We start from the raw sequence: 17,505 nt of genomic DNA, 5'->3' as shown, positions 1-17,505 counted from the left end.
GTTTTTACATGATCGTATCAAATTCATTATATTGAATGCTTGTTTCCTGGGGTTCATCTGTGTTGCTGCTTATTTTTTCTTTGTTTGATATTACAAAATCAATAAGGGTTTTCAAAATTAGACAAAGAAAACTTTTTTCCAACGTTGGATAAACCAAACACAAAGGCACAAGTAACTATTGCAGGATTTTTCTATGCCCAATTTAGATTTTTGGATGATCATCTCATAATGTCATGTTCCACCAAAATACGAAAAACCTGTATGATCTAATAATATTGAAACATCATGAGAATTACTCTATTGTAATATAGACTAAGCCACTATTGCATTATTGGTGCTTAGAATTAAGCATAATATCCACTGAAATGATTATGGCATGATATATTTTAGCATGTGCCCAAAATTTGCATTCAAAACATACGTCATTAAAAGATTATAATGTGAGTACAAATTTTCTTTTTTCAAAAAATATTAGAATGCATAAATCCTAGAATAAATATTCATTACTGAAGAGAAGCCAATACTAAGAGGAACATATAAGATTGGACATTCTTTAACATGATCAACCTTCTCATCAAACTGAAATTGTCGCACCGAGTCGAGCAGTGGGACTTAGTTGAAGTGTAAGAATAGAGAATATCTTTCACCCACCCAGCTTGGACCCTTTAGCTCCACCTATGGTTCTCTAGTTTCGACCAGTGTGTCTTTTGTTGAATGCGATGAAAGAATACAGAGCGTAATGAAAACCTCCAGCTTTCTATTCTGAGTCCGAGTCCGAGAATTTCATTTGCTGGGCATCACTTGGCTCTTCATCGGTGATGGATGGCGGAACAAGCTGGTTTGAGCTGTTTTTTGCACGATTCCTTCGTATTGATCTATCCTCATCCTATACCCATTTAACAGTTTCAGTGTGGTACAGCAATGAAATAAATGTTCTGACTTCATAAGATCAATCAATTTAGCAGAAAAATGCTATTGGTTCCAAGACATTTCGAGGATCATAGAGTAGAGAAGATGTGCCTTGAAACAAATATTCTAGCATCAGTTGCTATCTTTATTTCCATGTGCTACTTTATCATTATTTCTACTATAACTAGCATCTCCTCTTTCAGGATCCAACCCCCTTCAATAATCTGGTTCCTGCCTTACGCTTGGTGCTTAAAAATCGATCTGGTCTTTATATTGATACAAATAAGAGGGTCGAAAGCCATATGAAGTGTCCCTTCATAATTAACAGGTGCTTCTTTTTTTTGCCTTCAGTACGAAAATTAGGTGCTAATATGGTGAACTATGAGTCTAATTTAATATTGGACAAAGTGCCCACTAGAATGACTGGTACACAAGCAATAACAAGTACCTTCATCTGATTAGATTCATGTGGGTGGCTGGGTTGAGCTGGTTGGCTTCTTTTGAGCCAGATCAAACCAAATGACATCAACGCACCCAATAGCAAAGATGGCCCTATTCTCGGATCGCCAAGGTAATCATATATTAGAGATATGAACGAATTGGCCCGTTGTTTCATGCCTTTTCCAGAAGAAACAAATTTTTGGGAACCCTTTGACCAGGCATTATCAACTTCCTCTGCAGACAGCTCGGGAGTTCTACTTTTCTGTAGAAACAAGAATATATTAAGAATGACACTCTCAAGGATAGATTTAGCTATAAATAGATCGTGCATTAATCATAATAACAACTACAAAATGAGAATAGCACAACATATTAGAATAAAAGAGGTCGAAGAAAAGAAACATAAAAACCAAGTTCTGAGAAAACACCACCCCATCACTGACACGCCCAAGTTCTGAAAAACCAACACCCCATCACCAACACGCAAATTGATTGTCTGCTGTCCTAGATAGGTAAATTGTCTCGGATGTAGGGATCATCAATATATGTGTAGAGCAGACACGAAAAATCTTGCACAACATAATCAACAAAAATACTATCGTTCGCACTAGTCAAAGAGTTTCTCGAATCTACTTACAAAAGGAGGGATCTTCCTGGTGTCACCGTCTTTTATAGTTTCAGAAATCCATTTTATGATCTGCCAGAAAAATTGATAAATCAATCCACTTTTGTTATTTTGAAGCTGTTGCAATAGATTGCAAAATAACACAAGTTTCCAGAGAAGAGGAAAAATAATCTGCTCCCTAACAGGATAAAAGTTGTTCCCCAGTTAGCGTTACTAGATTATTTTTTAAATCTGTAAGACATAGTAAGCTGAATCTAGAAATCAGTCAATGTATTGACTTATTTTAATATTAGATATTGAAGGACGGTATGGCCTCTTAATAGTTCGAACCTCAGAAATTTCAGTCGAGCCATTGTACTTCGCAACAAGTGTAGATACAGGATCGACTTCTGTCTGATGCCAAGCTTGAAACATGTTCATCTCCTGTTTATTTGTTTCTATTTTTTCTTCACTGTCATCCCTCTCGTACCGAACAAGGAATAACTGTGCCACATCTGTTATATCCCTCCTTGTTCCGCACGTATCATAGCTACTTTCCGAGTGGATGTGGAAGAAACAGTACTTCTGCATCAAAAGTGACAGTCTCGGCCATAATAACTAAACTTTGACAGAAGAGAGAGAGCTAAAAACAAAAAGATAGTTCCTGCCCTAAAAACTTGTACTAAATTCCTTTTAAATGACGAGGATCATGGGTACAAAAAAGTAAATGATAGGTGCTTAGTTCAATAATTAGAAGACTGGCTGTAGCTGTTTTTCAAATTGCACATTATTAGCAGTAAGTGGAAATAGTGTAAAACATTTTGATAAATGCCAAGCCCACATGTCTTTCACATATGGAATCATACTAACACATTAAATTTATAGTAGCCATGTCAAAACAATGGGCAAATGCAAATCACCCTTTGTTAACCTTTTGCTTTTTATAATTTGATCGACATCATTTCTTCTACTTACTATCTACACTTTTGTCATTGTCTCACCTATATACAGAGGTGAAATTTGTATCTAAAAATTAAGAGAAATGAAATTGCCTATGTTTTTGGGAATGGGAACGTCTACAGAGTACAGATAAAGGACTAATGGCCAAACCACAATTTCTTAATATATTTTCCCTTCTTTTGTTTTTGCTTACTGGAACCTTTTGCTTACTGGAACCAGCAGTCAAGAACAACGACTAAAGCTGTCTGGGTGCTGAAGCATTGCAGAAACAGAGAAACATGAGAAAAAGAAGAAAACAGAGGCCTCAAAACTCAAATTCCATCAAATGATACAGAAGGTTAGATTGCCAACCACTAGCAAGATAACTGCAAACTCCAAAGCACAAAGAAGAGACTGAACTGCTAATTGAAGTATATAAAAAGTATATATAATAAAATGCATTCCTAATTGGAAAAAACAAAAAGTCAATCATCATAATTCATAACAATATGGGATTGCCAAAAACATAAGCGATTGCAACCTACACCTGAATGGCTGAATCTAGAAGATTGTAAAAATTTAAAAACCCACTGGACTTAAAAGTATTAGACCAGAAAACTAAAAAATAATAATTCAGAAAAACAGCAGAGAGAAGTAAAAGAAAATGAATTGGAGCTTCATTTTATTGAAAAAATACTTCTAAAAGCACCACACATTTCCATGAACTACTTCTCTACATTTGATTCTCAGTTATTTTATAACTCATGAACATAATTCATATGGAAGCAGCACCAGCCTGTAAAGAACTTGTGCTCCATGATCAATTGCTTTTCTTACATGTAACACCCATCAACAATATTTCAATTAAAGAAGGTTACACTGCACATTTGCATGTGAATTGTCCAGCAATATAATTTACGTAAACATACCTACAGCAATTGCAACAAATGTTTATGGTCAAGCTAAAGCTCCATAATCACTCATGATGCATGCAACCCAGTATTTTTTACACAGATGGAGCAAACAAGATTATAATAACCACTTCTTGCATCAAATACATTGATTTAGTGGGAGATTTCATTTCTCTCTTTGGATACACCAATAAAAAAGTAATTATCTCAAACCAAAACATCATAATCACGTCAAAGAAGAGATTAAAGACATCCATCGAACATAAAAGAATTGAACTCACTTGCTGAGTCTCCCCGTCTAGCCACGCAAATGCCAGTCGCTTTTGTTTCAGCGCTATTGCCGCTGGAGCTGACATTGAATCTTGATCAACTACATCCATCTCTCCATCATTTGAGAGTGTTTCCTGGACTCTGCGCATGGTCTTTAAGCAAATGTCATTTTACAATTGCAGTTTGGTGCATATACAAATTTTACATGAAACAAAGACAGAATCTACCACACCACAATCATAATCATGCTACAGGATTACAAATTTGCAGAAAGATTTCCAGACTAAAAACTAAACCAACTATTTGTTTCAGTGGATTGGATCTTCTCGACCATTGATTACAAATTTGCATAAAGATTTCCCGACTAGCACCTAATCCAACTATTTGTTCCAGTGAATTGGATCTTCTCAATCGATGTTTTTATGGCACTTGTATAAATTCCTAATTTATATATATAATAATTATATTTAAAAAAATTGAAATCGAGTTTTTTGAGCTTGAAAATTACCTACTCGAGTCGAGCCAAGCTCGAGTAGTTGAAATATTTTTTGAGTCGAACTCGAGTAATGTGATACTCGAGCTCGACTTGGCTCGATTGCACCCCTACGGAAATCATTCACATTACTCGAGCTCGGCTCGGCTCGATTGCACCCCTACTAAAATCACTCCTATTTAGGATTTATTTTGAGGGAGTATGATCATTTTACATCTTGGGCGTAAACGAAACTCATGCGCTCCACTGTATTTCACAGGGAAAAAACCAAAGCAAAGCAAGCAAGGATAAACAAAGATGGAAGCGATTCCAGATTTGCTTTTCACACTAAATTGTTTTCTTCATTTATTTAGGATTAAATTTATTAAATTGGTTAAGAAACAGGTTCAACTTTATTCAATACATTAGAAAATGTTAATTAACTTTATTTTATCAAAATTAGGGACATCGCTTTATAAAGTTATGATTTAATTATTAAAACTGGTTCATTTCCTACGATTTCTGAGTGTTTTTATAGTTTAAAAATTTTCAAAGCCATGCCATCTTTAAATGATACATTTTGATCGAGATTGAGAGATGATATTACAATATAACCATGCATTACATAACATGGATTTAACTCGAGATAGAGAGATGATATCAATACTTGCATAATAGCCATATATATTGAGTCACGAGCGAGGTTTGAATAAATGTTGACTGCGACTTTGTTTATCAATTGAGTCGAAGTGATTTTCTTATTACAATCAATTTTAGGTTTGATACAGCTCAAAAGAATATATCAATACTATAGGAAAATCAGTCACCTCATGAATACATGTAGATCCACAAGCGGAAGAATCATAGGGACTAAAGTAGGCCCCAAAATTTAGATTGTCTTCCCCATCAAATTTTCCGCAACAATTCTTGATTGTTTTGTTGGAAATTTCTATTAATTTTATTAAATCGTTTACTTCATTTTCGTAGCATAAATAAACGACAACCCCTTCTCACTCACGCTTGCGGTTAAATTGTGCAAACATTTTGCATTGATGTTAGACCCCTTCTCACTCACGCTTGCAGTTAAATTGTGCAAACATTTTGCATTGATGTATTCTAATTCTATTAAAGAAAGTCACGATCAACAACAAATGAAAGAAACTCACTTTGCGCATTTTATTGAGTTCTTGACTCAGCCTTCCAGCAACAATTGCACAATACCAAATCTTGGCATCGTTTCCAGCACGTGAATAGCCACGAGAATCACAACCCAACTCCATGGCAGTAATATTTCTTAACTGGGGAAGCACTGAAAGAACACACCAAGAAATTTATGCGCGAGAAAATTAGGTATTTTACCTTGCTATGAAAGTGGATCAGAATTACGCAAATATATACATACATTCATATATATGTATATATATAGTTACAAAAGACCTATGTTGACAACATCATTTCAGCAGGAAAAAACAAAGCAACCATTTAAGTGAAACTATATATAATTCATTAGGGGTGGGCATGGGTCTGGTTTTCTCATAGTCTGGGTCGGGTACCCGATTTTTTGGGTAATTTTTTTACTATCCGACCCAGACCCGGCTTTGATGACAACCCAATAGAGCCGGATTCGGGTGAATGCCTTTTTAAAAAAAATTAGATTTACTCATTTACAAAATAATTTATCAAGAAAAAATAGACTTATAAAAATATTAATGTCTAATTTCCAAACCAAAATAAACAAGGAAAATCCGTATATGAAACTATTTAAAATAAATAATAATTAGCATGTAAATCGAGCAACAAAAAATTTGTAAATCAAACAGACTAATTAGAAATATATATATACTTCTCCAGCCCCCCTTCTTTTGAATCTCTACTTAAATTGTCTTTAGCTTGGTGAGTTTTGTCTATATGATAAGATGTTTCAATTCAGTTATAGTTAGTAGGGGAGTGGAGGCATGAGCCATCTGTCATATATATTAACTGGGTTTGCAAGGTCAATTGTGATTTTAAAATAAATAATAAACGGACTATATTTATGTGTCATTCAAAATCAAATTTATAATTTTTTAAAAAAAAAAATCGGGTTCTCGAGTACCCGATCGGGTAGTTCGGGTAGACATTTTCTACTCGAACCCGACGAATTACCCGATTTACCCAAAAAAAGCACCCGATCGGGTTCGGGCTTGCCCACCATAACTTTCAAAACTGATCAATAAGTAAAATAAACTCAAGATGGAAGTTAACTATAAGGTTAAAAATCACACTCCAGACGAAACAATGATACAATGAATGAATTCTTGCATCCCTCAACTACTGATATTTAGACTGTTCAGTAAGCAGTGTAAATATTAGTACAGGAAAATCAGTTTCAAATACAATAAACATGGGTAATATAGTAAGCAGTAGCTTAACTGCTTAACCAGGCATGCTTGTAATAGTCACATTCCATGCAGTTAAATTAAAGTTTAAAGGACAAGAGGTACCATGAAGCTTGTTTTTCTCCATGATATCTATAAAAAATGAACTGTTGATGAATCCTGAAAGTGAAACAGATTTATTAGCTTGATACCTCAGAACAACAGTTTGAGGATGCATTTAGTAAGACAAAAAAATTGATGGCATACGGTACTTTCCATGGTATACAACTGGTTCAACACCCGGGTCTTTGAGAAACACAATAGCAGGAGCAGATTCCACACCGAACCTGTTATGATGGAAAATTATAGATGATAGCAATCATTCCAGTAACAAAAACAAACATAGACTTCAACCTGTTGCCCCAACCTTTGTGTACCAGTGGTCAAGCATTGAGTATCAATCAAGAGGAACACACAAAAGAAGCACGCAATTGTTTGACTTCTTATTTATTTTTAAATTTGAATATGCAAACTTTAACTAATCTTGTGAGAACGGCAAAGGTGTTCCTGTTATTTCTTCCTGTGCTGACTCTTCAGTAGTGGCTACAGACTACCACTTGTAATGGCCACCAATGCTTGGAAGCTTTTCTTTTTAAATTTTATAATTTTGAACTTTGAAATTATTTGGAGCCAACAAATCAACATAGTTGAGTGTTGAAGACTACAATAAAAGAAACCTTGATATGCTTTTTTTTACTAGTGTTCAAGAAAAATGCAGGTACAAATTAGGAAAAGGAAACAAAACATGGAAGAGAGATTATCAAGATTTGCACAGATGGGAAACACACCACATTTGACAATGAGAAAGAGAGGAAAAACAAAATTAAAACAAACATACGTATTCCACCAAAATGAAGACTCCTCTTCTTTCCATAGGGTAAATGCAAAACTGGCATATGGCCAATAGCGTTTAGAAGCTTGACGAATGAATGGAGTGGCGCGTTCTCCGGTTTTTGAGAAGAAGATGACTTTAACCTGCCAGAGGTTGTAAAGGGCATCAAATGTCAGGGATGTTGCAAGGGCCTAAACCAGAAATATCATAAGGTAATGAAATGGCCACTTACACAAAATATATTAAGTTAAAAAAAACTTCTCAACATGCAGACAAATATTTTAATAATAACTGTAGAATTTTGTAGCTGCAGAAACATAATGAAGACAGGACACATCAAAACACATGATTATGTGGTTCGGCTATAAAGAACAGCACTAACCCAGACAGACCAGCATACTGTTGTGTGTTCACAACTTGGAGGCCGAGCGGTCACAACTTACTTGAAAAGAGACAGCAATATAAACATGTGAAGGCACTAAAGAAATTAAGGCAATTCTTCTCATAGATGACACACAATGACTGTAGTATATTCTTTTAATGAGAAACCATCAAACAAAAAATAGTAAATACCAAATAGTATACCTTATGAGGTTTACTTTTTGCCAGAAAGTTGTTCACCTGCAAAGATATAAACATCATGAAGTTGTTCAGCCATATACACAATCTAAATAGAGACATCAATAACTGGGATATATATCTGAACCAGAAAGACAACATTGCCATCTGGCTAGATGGCGAGAATATTTAAAAAGGATAATTACATATATTTCCCCTAAAGTTTGTCATAATTACAGAAAAAATCCAACTATATTTAAATATTACATATACCATTGCGTCCATGTTGTAATAAAGAATTCGAGGTGCGCTTAGGACACTTGTTGCAAACCAATCTGTGATTGCATCAACAGAAAAGTCAAAATCCTCATACCTAGTAAAAAGGACAAAAACACATTTAGGTATATAATTTCTTCACCATAAACCAAAACTTCCACAGGGTTGGGATAAACTTCAACCAACAACTTGAAGAAAAGAAAATAATAAAAAATTAGAATTTATATTGCAGCATTCAGAAATATAAGAAGAGAGCGGACCTATGAAGACAACTTGAACTTTTACATCCGGGAGGAAAAGCCAAGATTGCTGGAAGCCCTGTAAAAACTCAGCAAGAAACAAAACGTCATATTATAATAGCACAAAAATACACAAAATAAATTAATTATCCGCTTTACTAAATTTCACAGTAGAGAAATACATTCATAAAGCACTTTTACTGACAACTCTTCAGCATAGCATAGGTAAAAACAAACAAGACAGCAAATATATGTAACAAAATGGGGAAGAACTAATCTTGTTCATTGATTTTTATATACGGAAATATATATGACATAGGCTAATTTCTACTGTCGAATTAGAAGAACTTCACAAAGAAGGAAGTTAATCCCTAGAATACATCACCAATTATATCTAGGCTAAAATTACAGAAATCATTTAATCCCTAAAATCAACAGTTACTTGACTGAAAATGGGGCTTCATTTGATTTACTAAGTCTCTCCCTCAAGCTAAATCATCTCGTGCTCTAAGCTCGAAAAAAGACTGAAACTTGAATGATCATTTTTGCTTTAGACACAGTTACTCCGTCAGATATGCAAACTTCACATACTTCCCCACGGTAACAACTTCGTGCGGTTACTTCAAAAACTTTTGGTTGCACCATAAACTTCTTCACTCTCTCTTTCCCTCATTTGTTCCATATATTAACTCCACACCAAAAAAAAAATTTGCTTTAGCAGGCTTTTAAAAGTCTGATCAATGTTCTATGCTACTTGGTCACAATGATGCCACTTTCCACCATGGATCGGCTATATTTTGCTGGTCTCATTTAGCTATTACTCTTTCACATCATAGACCAGCACTTAAGAGTGCTCCTCTTTGTAAAGTTTGGTGATTTAGATATGCTAAACAAATGGTTATGAAAACAAGAACTACTGAGAAAACTGTATCAGGACAATGACTGAGCAAGTGGCTTAATTTCTCCAAAATAGTGAACAATTCGAGTTTATTTTAAAAATAATTCTCTATCTTGGAAAAGGAAAAAGAAAATGCTCATGGGTTTTTTTATTTGTAAGAGAACCAATAAATAACTATCTCACAGCCACATACGGTGATGATACCATAAAATTTGTGTATGTACAAATATAAGCATGCATGTGTATATCTATGCATGTAAATATGAACCGACATCTACAGTAAACAATCTATTTTCAGACCATATTGCTGGCTAAATGTTATATATATAGTTGCTTGACTTATTTCAACCACTCTAACACAATAAAGAAAAATAATTTGACTCGGTGCTGAGGTCTATTATTTGTTTTCTCTCATTACAAATTTTGTATAGTATACCATACAAAAAAATACCATTTTATATACAACATCTATTTTGGATTACTAGGAAGAGATTCTTAAGCTAAAAATGCACCTGAATTTATCGATTAACAACGTATGCTATGAATACCATACAGCATAATAAATGCAGTACCACTGAAACTATCATTACAGAATCTCAATATTTCAAACTATAGTGCGGCTCTTGATCATATACATCACGAGCATCCACATTTTCTTTGCTTTCACCAGGTGAAATGCCAAATCAGTTCTTAGATCCTTAGTGAAAAATGAGGGTGTATAGGCCATCCTCTGGATTAGCAACACTAAGGAAAAACAGAGGATATTCTAGTAGGTGGGTTAAAAAATATGTTGACACAGATACCCACAGACAGTGATCCACTTAAAAAATAGTTATTGCGTAGATGACTCAATAACCAATAATGAATGAGAGTTTGTACAACAGCTGAATGATATGTTAGTCAAGTAGTTTCTGCAAATGATAAAGTTTATTACCACTAAAAGAATTAACAAATTTTTTCTACTTCAGTTCCTCGATAAGTTGAAAGTTGGGAATTGCATGGAAAAGAAACACTTGGAACAATGGAATATTTGTTCAAGTATAAAATAAACATTGCTTATTGCAGAGAATTTTGAACAAATTAGATTTAAAAAAGAGGCTGCAGTTTAGCAGCACGCAAAACTCACCCCGACGAAAGAATGGTTGCCCACTAGATTTCTTTTCAGCGAGATATACAGCAAGTTGGACATCACCAAGTTCAACGACGCCAGTATTTGCCACCCCATCCAGTAAACTAACTATATAGAGAAACATGAATCCATTACACATGAAAATTAACCAACAAATCAGATATGACACACCCTACATGTTTCTAGAAATCCCCTCACCAATTCTCTTCCAATCAGGAGAAAACTGTGCACAACGGTCGCTTCCAAAGGAAGTTATCTGAACAGCATGAACATAACAAATTGCAAGCAAAATGAGCATTTTGCTGCAGTTATAAGACTTATCTATGTTAAATAAAAATAAGAACTTAAAACTGTAGAAGTTGATCTCACAACACAACTTTAATGAAAGTTCAATGTTGTGTTAACACAAACTGATAAACAGAAACCTGTTTTGCATTAAACCAGGAACTATAATACTATCATGGAAAAATATGAATTTTGACTGTTTCTCGCTCTAACAGTTAGCTTCAAGCAGATACTTGGTGGGTTCATTCACAGATTATCCCTGGAGTTCACAACTGCTGCTGACAAAGTTCAAATGAAAAACCACACAACTGAAGGAAATGCCTGGCTACGACAATGAAAACCACCATCAACATATACAAATTGCTAAGATTATTATAATAGTCGACGAATTTTCATTAGCAATTGAACCACACTGTATTTAATTGCTTCACTGTGCATGAATCCTGAGTTGATTTGTGAGTGTTTCTTCTCAAGTAGTCACAAACAAAGCTGAAGGTTTTCTCAGTTGATTTCCGTGCATTTCTTATTGACTAATAAACAAAAGCTGAAAGTTCTATATCAGATTTGTGTGGAATGTTTGATTCCATCATGCGATAACACTTTGAGGCATTGGTCCCCCTTGTATGTTCTTGAGGTAAAGTTTGTTTCTTGTTCGTAAAAGAAACTGGATTCTACACAATTGTCAGAATCAAATCAAAAACATTCTAGCCACTTGTAAAATGTTTCTACGACCATAATAAGCAATGAAAAAAGGAATAAAATGAAATAGGAATTTGCACCGTGACAATAAAGTTTAGAGCAAGAAGTAGCATCATGAGATTTTCCTAGAACTGAATGATCAACAAAATCAGAAAGTTAACATGACATGACCCTCAAATAATATTAACCTCAAGAGTAGCAGTTCTTCACAAGAGATAAAATCCATCTTGTCCCTAGTGCACAAGCCAGAAGCCTAGAACCCTAAAAGACAATAGCAATAATAGCATGACAACTAAACAATATAACCTAGCTTTTATTTTCCTTAACCCAAACCCTACCCCTAATGTGGTTTTCTAAACCCATACAGGCCTGCACTTGGACATTAACAGTTTTCCTTCCTTTTCCTTATTTAACCACCATCGGGTTATATTGCAGATTTATCAGGATTTCATTACGCAACAAGAGAGGCTTGAGGCAATCGCTTGTGACAGGAATATAAGAAATTGAACAACCATGGTTTAAAAAAAAGTCAATGAATAGATCAGACGGTCTAAATAATACTATTAATCTTTGCCAAATATTCGACATTTGGAACTATCAATATCAATCAACTGAAGGCTGCAGAGTGCCAGAAAACTGCAGGAAAAGGGTCTGGTTTCACTTTCTATACCCCTGCTTCCATTCCCTAAAATGAAAACTAACATAACACCCACATCTCTATTTCTTTCTCCAAAACTCATTTTACCCTGTTTCAAATCTTTCGAAATAGTCATACTTTTAATTTAATTTTTTGTCACTTCCAAAAGTTAATATATTAGAAAGTGATATTTTAACCACCTAATATTGAACTTCTTAATATGACCAATGTCATTTGCACTTCACTTTTTACAACTCAAACTCCATATCATGAAGAAAATAAGAAATAGTTTTATCAATAAAGTGGAATGTGTACGACACAATTTGGACTTCAAACAACATTAATCTTTTAATAAACCCTATATACCGTTAACAAATTATAAATTTAAGATGTGACATCACCAACTCAATACATTGTTATATGACATTATTTTTACAATAAAAAGTTGTGACATCACCAACTCAATACATTGGTATGTGACATGATTTTTACATAAAAAGTATCTTATCCCAAACACAAAGTATATATATATCAAATTCTCCAATATAAGTTCCAGAAGGCAAGAAGAAAGATCTTTCGAGGATCCAAAACCCAGCTCCGCATCCGACCTTCACCTACCGTACTAGAAACTTAATGTTCCATAAATTCTGCAGTAAAAATTATCTAAATTTGACAGCATATGGATACAGAACAAATAGGCTACAGGGGAATGTGATGGAAGTTGAAAAAGTGACACGCAGATATGAATAATTGCTGGAACAAGAAAAAGTATGGTGCACCTGCAGCAACAATGCCTTGTCATCTTCAAATATGGACAGAAATTTCTCAGATGTGACAACACCAAAATCATGATCTGCTGATTCTAAATAACAATGTAGATAAAAGATGGTGTCATTCATTACTAATAACTGTATAGAAGATGAAAGAGTTTCTCTCTCTATATGTCACTGTGTGCGCACACAAAAGTGATCCAAACAAAAGCACCAATTTTTTAATGTAAAATCATCACTAACCAAAAGAAGAAGTCTTTATTATCGGAAGCTCAATGTTTGAACTATTTTTCCCCTTATGCAGCGTAATCAGTTTTTCAAGCACGTTCTACAAATCCAACCATTATATTAGCATCTAATGGGACTAAAAGAAATGGAAAAACACAAAAAGGGGAAAGAAGGTACAGTTTAGGAGGCTAATAATGCATGACTTGGAAAAAAAGATACACAACTAGAAGTTCAAAAAAATCATACAATATTGTCATCTATATTGTATACGTCATAATCTCTCTTCAGTAACTGATTTGTCAGCAGTTCAAAAGCATATTGAACCTGCAAAATGAGCCATATTAAATAGCATACACTTCTGTGATATGACCCAAATAAGAATTTGATTTGTCATGAAAATACATCAGTAATCACTCTCTAACTTTAGCAAGACTATATTGTGTATGGTATCAGATTAAACTTGAGCACGTAAAGAAAATGATATAAACAAAACTTCCACACTTATTTGAGACATTTCTAGATGACAAGCATTGTTTTCCATACTTCTGAGGCTAAAGGACACTTGCATGTCTATAACTTTTTAAAGGAAATTTGCTATCACTTGTCGAGACAAATTGAAGTTTTCAAGCCAGTTAAGCAACTTGGCATCATTGAAATCTTGCATGTGGCTGTGTAGCATTTTTCTAGCAAACTATGAAAGCAGTTTGGTTATACACACTTTCAAATGGCATGGAATAAGCAAGCCGATGTCACACAACTTCTCGTTTTAGAGAAAAACAGGCAATTTATCGGGAAAATCGTGCATCAAATGTTGGAAGAAATAAAACTATCACCAGCATAACCATGCCAGAGTTGCTAAAGGTTTTCTCATTGCTTAATGGAACTTCATGAGGACAGTGTTTTGGGACATGAAGTACTGACTCATTTGAATCTAATGTCCTTGAGTGATACCACTATTATGATGCTTGAAAATAGGGTAAGAGGAAGATCCCCTAGATACGAATGTGAGCAGAGTGAAAACAAGCCAATTAAATTGCTAACGCTAAGCTCCCAACAGAAGATACCACGACGACCGTGACCGTTATGCTTGGAAACACAGCCAACAACTAGTGGATGCTCATAAAACAAAAGACAAGCTGATTAACAGGAATGAGGTCTCAAGGAATCATAGGCAACAGGTATCTGGAGATAATCATATGATAAAAAAGTTTATGCTTATTGTTTTAATACATTCAACCCTTTATGTAGGTGGATCTCAGTTTCAACCAAAATCAAGGAAAATGCTCAAGGTGATAGCCTTACATACCCAACAAGTTATGTACAAACTCACCTTATGAAAGCATAAATAAGTAAATCACCCTCAAAACTAATTCAACACCTGCAGCATACCTTGATGTTTTCGATTGTTTGAGGAACCTCAACACCTGAATTCCTGAAAGTGATTACAGGTTTTATTATAAGAAATAAATGGTATGGGATAAAATATAGCAAACACTACGTTTTACAATTTAAGTTCCATAATAGCAATAACTAAGAAAACCGATTGACCAATCTAATTATAATATGGTAAAGGCTATAACAATTCAATTATTGCAATTCTGCTAGATTAACTTGTTGAAGGAAACTTAATGTCGGTTGTAGTGCCATGTAACTGAGAGTCATTTAATATCATCGCTCAGAATAAGCAAAAAAGAAGTATCGTTAACATTACTTGAACCTAAGATAAAAGGAAACCCATAATTAATCGGCATTTACCAGAGGACCAAATGACTTAGAATCCGACGCCTACAATGCCAACCAGACAACTGATGAAAGGGGAATGTTACAATGTGTGAAGGTGGCTTTTACAGGAAGAAAAATCCAGAATGCCGTCCATCTTCAATAGAGCCGACTATACCTATTACTACACGTTTACAATCTTCTCAAAAGTACTTCATTCTATGAAAAAGTCCAGAATGATCTCTTCTGCTCTACTAGTCCGAATAATAAATCATTTTACAGGAACTCAGTAATACAAGACAATACTTGCAGTTATGCACTTGACACAACAAGATCACTTTCGTGTGATTTGATTTCTCCAGAGGTAGACAAAATCTTCCATCATACTAACTCCATATGATAAAATTGCAATAGTTAAACCTCTTGAGTCCTGGTATGATCCCAACTGAATAATGACCTCAAGGAGCCCCATTTAATGCTTTGCTAATTTAATGGGAACCCATAGTCTGAAAAAATACAAAATGCGTATGCGCCATGTCTCAAAACGAAGAGAGGGGTCATGAAACATTTACAATTGTAAATTTTTAATGAGAATAAGAGGATGTCTTATCTTTTAAAAAGCATATCTTGGATCATGCCACAATCAAATCTTACTCGATTAATGAAAATATCAACAACAAAAAAATGCAAATGTTTACTTGCATATCATCCTAAAAGCTCAACTATGAAATTAACCAGACAAGAACGAGGCACACATCACGGCAGTGCAACTCCCCCCAAAACATATCACCAGGGCGGAACGGAAAAGCTCTCTGTCCCCACCTAACAACCCCACACCCCACCAACAAGAGGGAACTTAAATGAACAGCTTTTTAATTATTTGAAAACACCAATGCTCGTACATCTGTCATGGAATAAATTCACAAACATGCTCACCACATGTAAAACAACAAAAAGAACCTATCTTTCATTGACACGAGCAGAGTAAAACATGAAACAAGCATATAACATTTCATACTGTATGCAAAGACAGACTAATTCAAATAAAAACTTACCATTTGGAGGTTATTCTTTCATAGGCTTGAGTCACTTCTTCAATAGAACTGTACTTGGGGATCCCTAGAACTATTACATCACAACAAAAAGTGCATTAAACAAAACCCTTTCAATTTCAACATAAATAAATCCAAAAAAAATGCATGGAGTGAAGGAAACAAAAATTGATGGAAGCGTGACGCATACCATCGTAATGGGATGGGGGAAAACTACGCGGCAAGATGAATAACTGATAGAAAAGAGATAATATAAACAGAATAATTGGAACAGAGTACGCTCTAAGAGTAGATTTTAAGGAAGAAGATGAGATCTGCTGGTTCCGAGGAATTGGCCGGCTTGGAGTCTCCATGAGCGTGAAACTTTACGAGATGGGTGGAAGACAAAACAATAAGAGGAGGGGAAAGTGGCCTTATGTTCTGCAAACATGCACGATTTCATAAGTTCGCATCCTAAACTCGTGTTTGTAAAACTCGTTTTTTTACTCTATAAAAAAGAGTATATTTTGGCAAAAAAAGGCATAATATAATATATTTTCACCAAAATATATTCTTATAATTTTGTATCTTCTATTTTAACCTTTACAATATTTACTAAATATATAAATTATGGATCGATCTGTAAGATTCTTTCAGACGGTAGAGATTAAGAATTATATTTACCAGTATTCTTGTGTGTAAAATAGTGAACACAATATAAATATATATTTTCATTCATTTTTTTATTTTTTATAATCCCGATTAAATTAAAAAAAATTATTAAAATATATATTAGAAATAAATAAAATAAAATCATAAATAATGGATAATTTTAAACAATTTTAAAAATAATTATTCATCTTTATTTCCTTTTTAAAAAAATGAGAGAATTAGAAAACAATAAAAAAAATTCATCGTCCACACCAATATTAATTGCTAATAATATTTTTCGCGTGTTTTTTGTTTAAAATTCATTTAATGAACTTTATATATATGTTATGAGCATTTCCAAAAGGACGCAACTAATCGAGCTTGGTTGTAAAATTCTCAAAATATGGACCAATTATTGTTGAGATTTCTTTGTTCAATAATATTTAATACACAAATATGAGAGCTATTATCGAAACACGACATCATAATTGGAGTAAATCTCCTAAAATTGATGTATCAATTCATCAAAGACGCGTTTGAGGAGTTAAATTTTGAAATTCATAAATTTCGATTAGTTTTTATTGTTTACA

The 17,505-nt window shown here is 34.1% G+C and overlaps 1 protein-coding gene across 2 annotated transcripts; it reads right to left on the bottom strand.

Annotated features, from left to right (window-relative positions):
• Window positions 1–356: 356 nt before the first annotated feature.
• Window positions 357–16,690, bottom strand: LOC142553258 (uncharacterized). Of its 2 annotated transcripts, none has more exons than XM_075663380.1 (20): window positions 16,476–16,690; window positions 16,289–16,358; window positions 14,904–14,946; window positions 13,761–13,838; window positions 13,530–13,614; window positions 13,296–13,378; window positions 11,094–11,151; window positions 10,893–11,003; window positions 8,890–8,947; window positions 8,627–8,726; window positions 8,381–8,416; window positions 7,802–7,938; window positions 7,181–7,250; window positions 7,030–7,084; window positions 5,713–5,855; window positions 4,086–4,226; window positions 2,306–2,539; window positions 1,988–2,047; window positions 1,358–1,612; window positions 357–886 (listed from the first exon to the last, which is right to left on the bottom strand). In XM_075663380.1, the coding sequence occupies exons 1-20, from the start codon at window positions 16,636–16,638 to the stop codon at window positions 758–760; spliced, it is 2,109 nt and encodes a 702-aa protein (XP_075519495.1). In that variant the 5' UTR covers window positions 16,639–16,690; the 3' UTR covers window positions 357–757. The 2 variants fall into 2 exon arrangements, with proteins under 2 accessions (XP_075519495.1, XP_075519497.1); XM_075663382.1 differs by having other exon boundaries at window positions 13,296–13,369.
• Window positions 16,691–17,505: the final 815 nt, after the last annotated feature.

Source organism: Primulina tabacum, chromosome 8, assembly GCF_025594145.1.
Source record: "Primulina tabacum isolate GXHZ01 chromosome 8, ASM2559414v2, whole genome shotgun sequence".
In the NCBI taxonomy this organism is placed as follows: domain Eukaryota; kingdom Viridiplantae; phylum Streptophyta; class Magnoliopsida; order Lamiales; family Gesneriaceae; genus Primulina; species Primulina tabacum.
Note: the sequence above shows the minus strand (reverse complement) of the source record. Positions and strands in the feature narration are given on the sequence as shown.

Excerpts from the sequence above, each read along its gene's own strand:
- LOC142553258 (XM_075663380.1), bottom strand. The coding sequence starts at position 16,638 with ATGGAGACTCCAAGCCGGCCAATTCCTCGGAACCAGCAGATCTCATCT. Across the intron at positions 13,615-13,760 it reads ACAATATAGATGACAATATT|AACGTGCTTGAAAAACTGAT; the intron begins GTATGATTTTTT and ends TTGGATTTGTAG. Across the intron at positions 7,085-7,180 it reads TTGAACCAGTTGTATACCAT|GGATTCATCAACAGTTCATT; the intron begins GGAAAGTACCGT and ends GTTTCACTTTCA.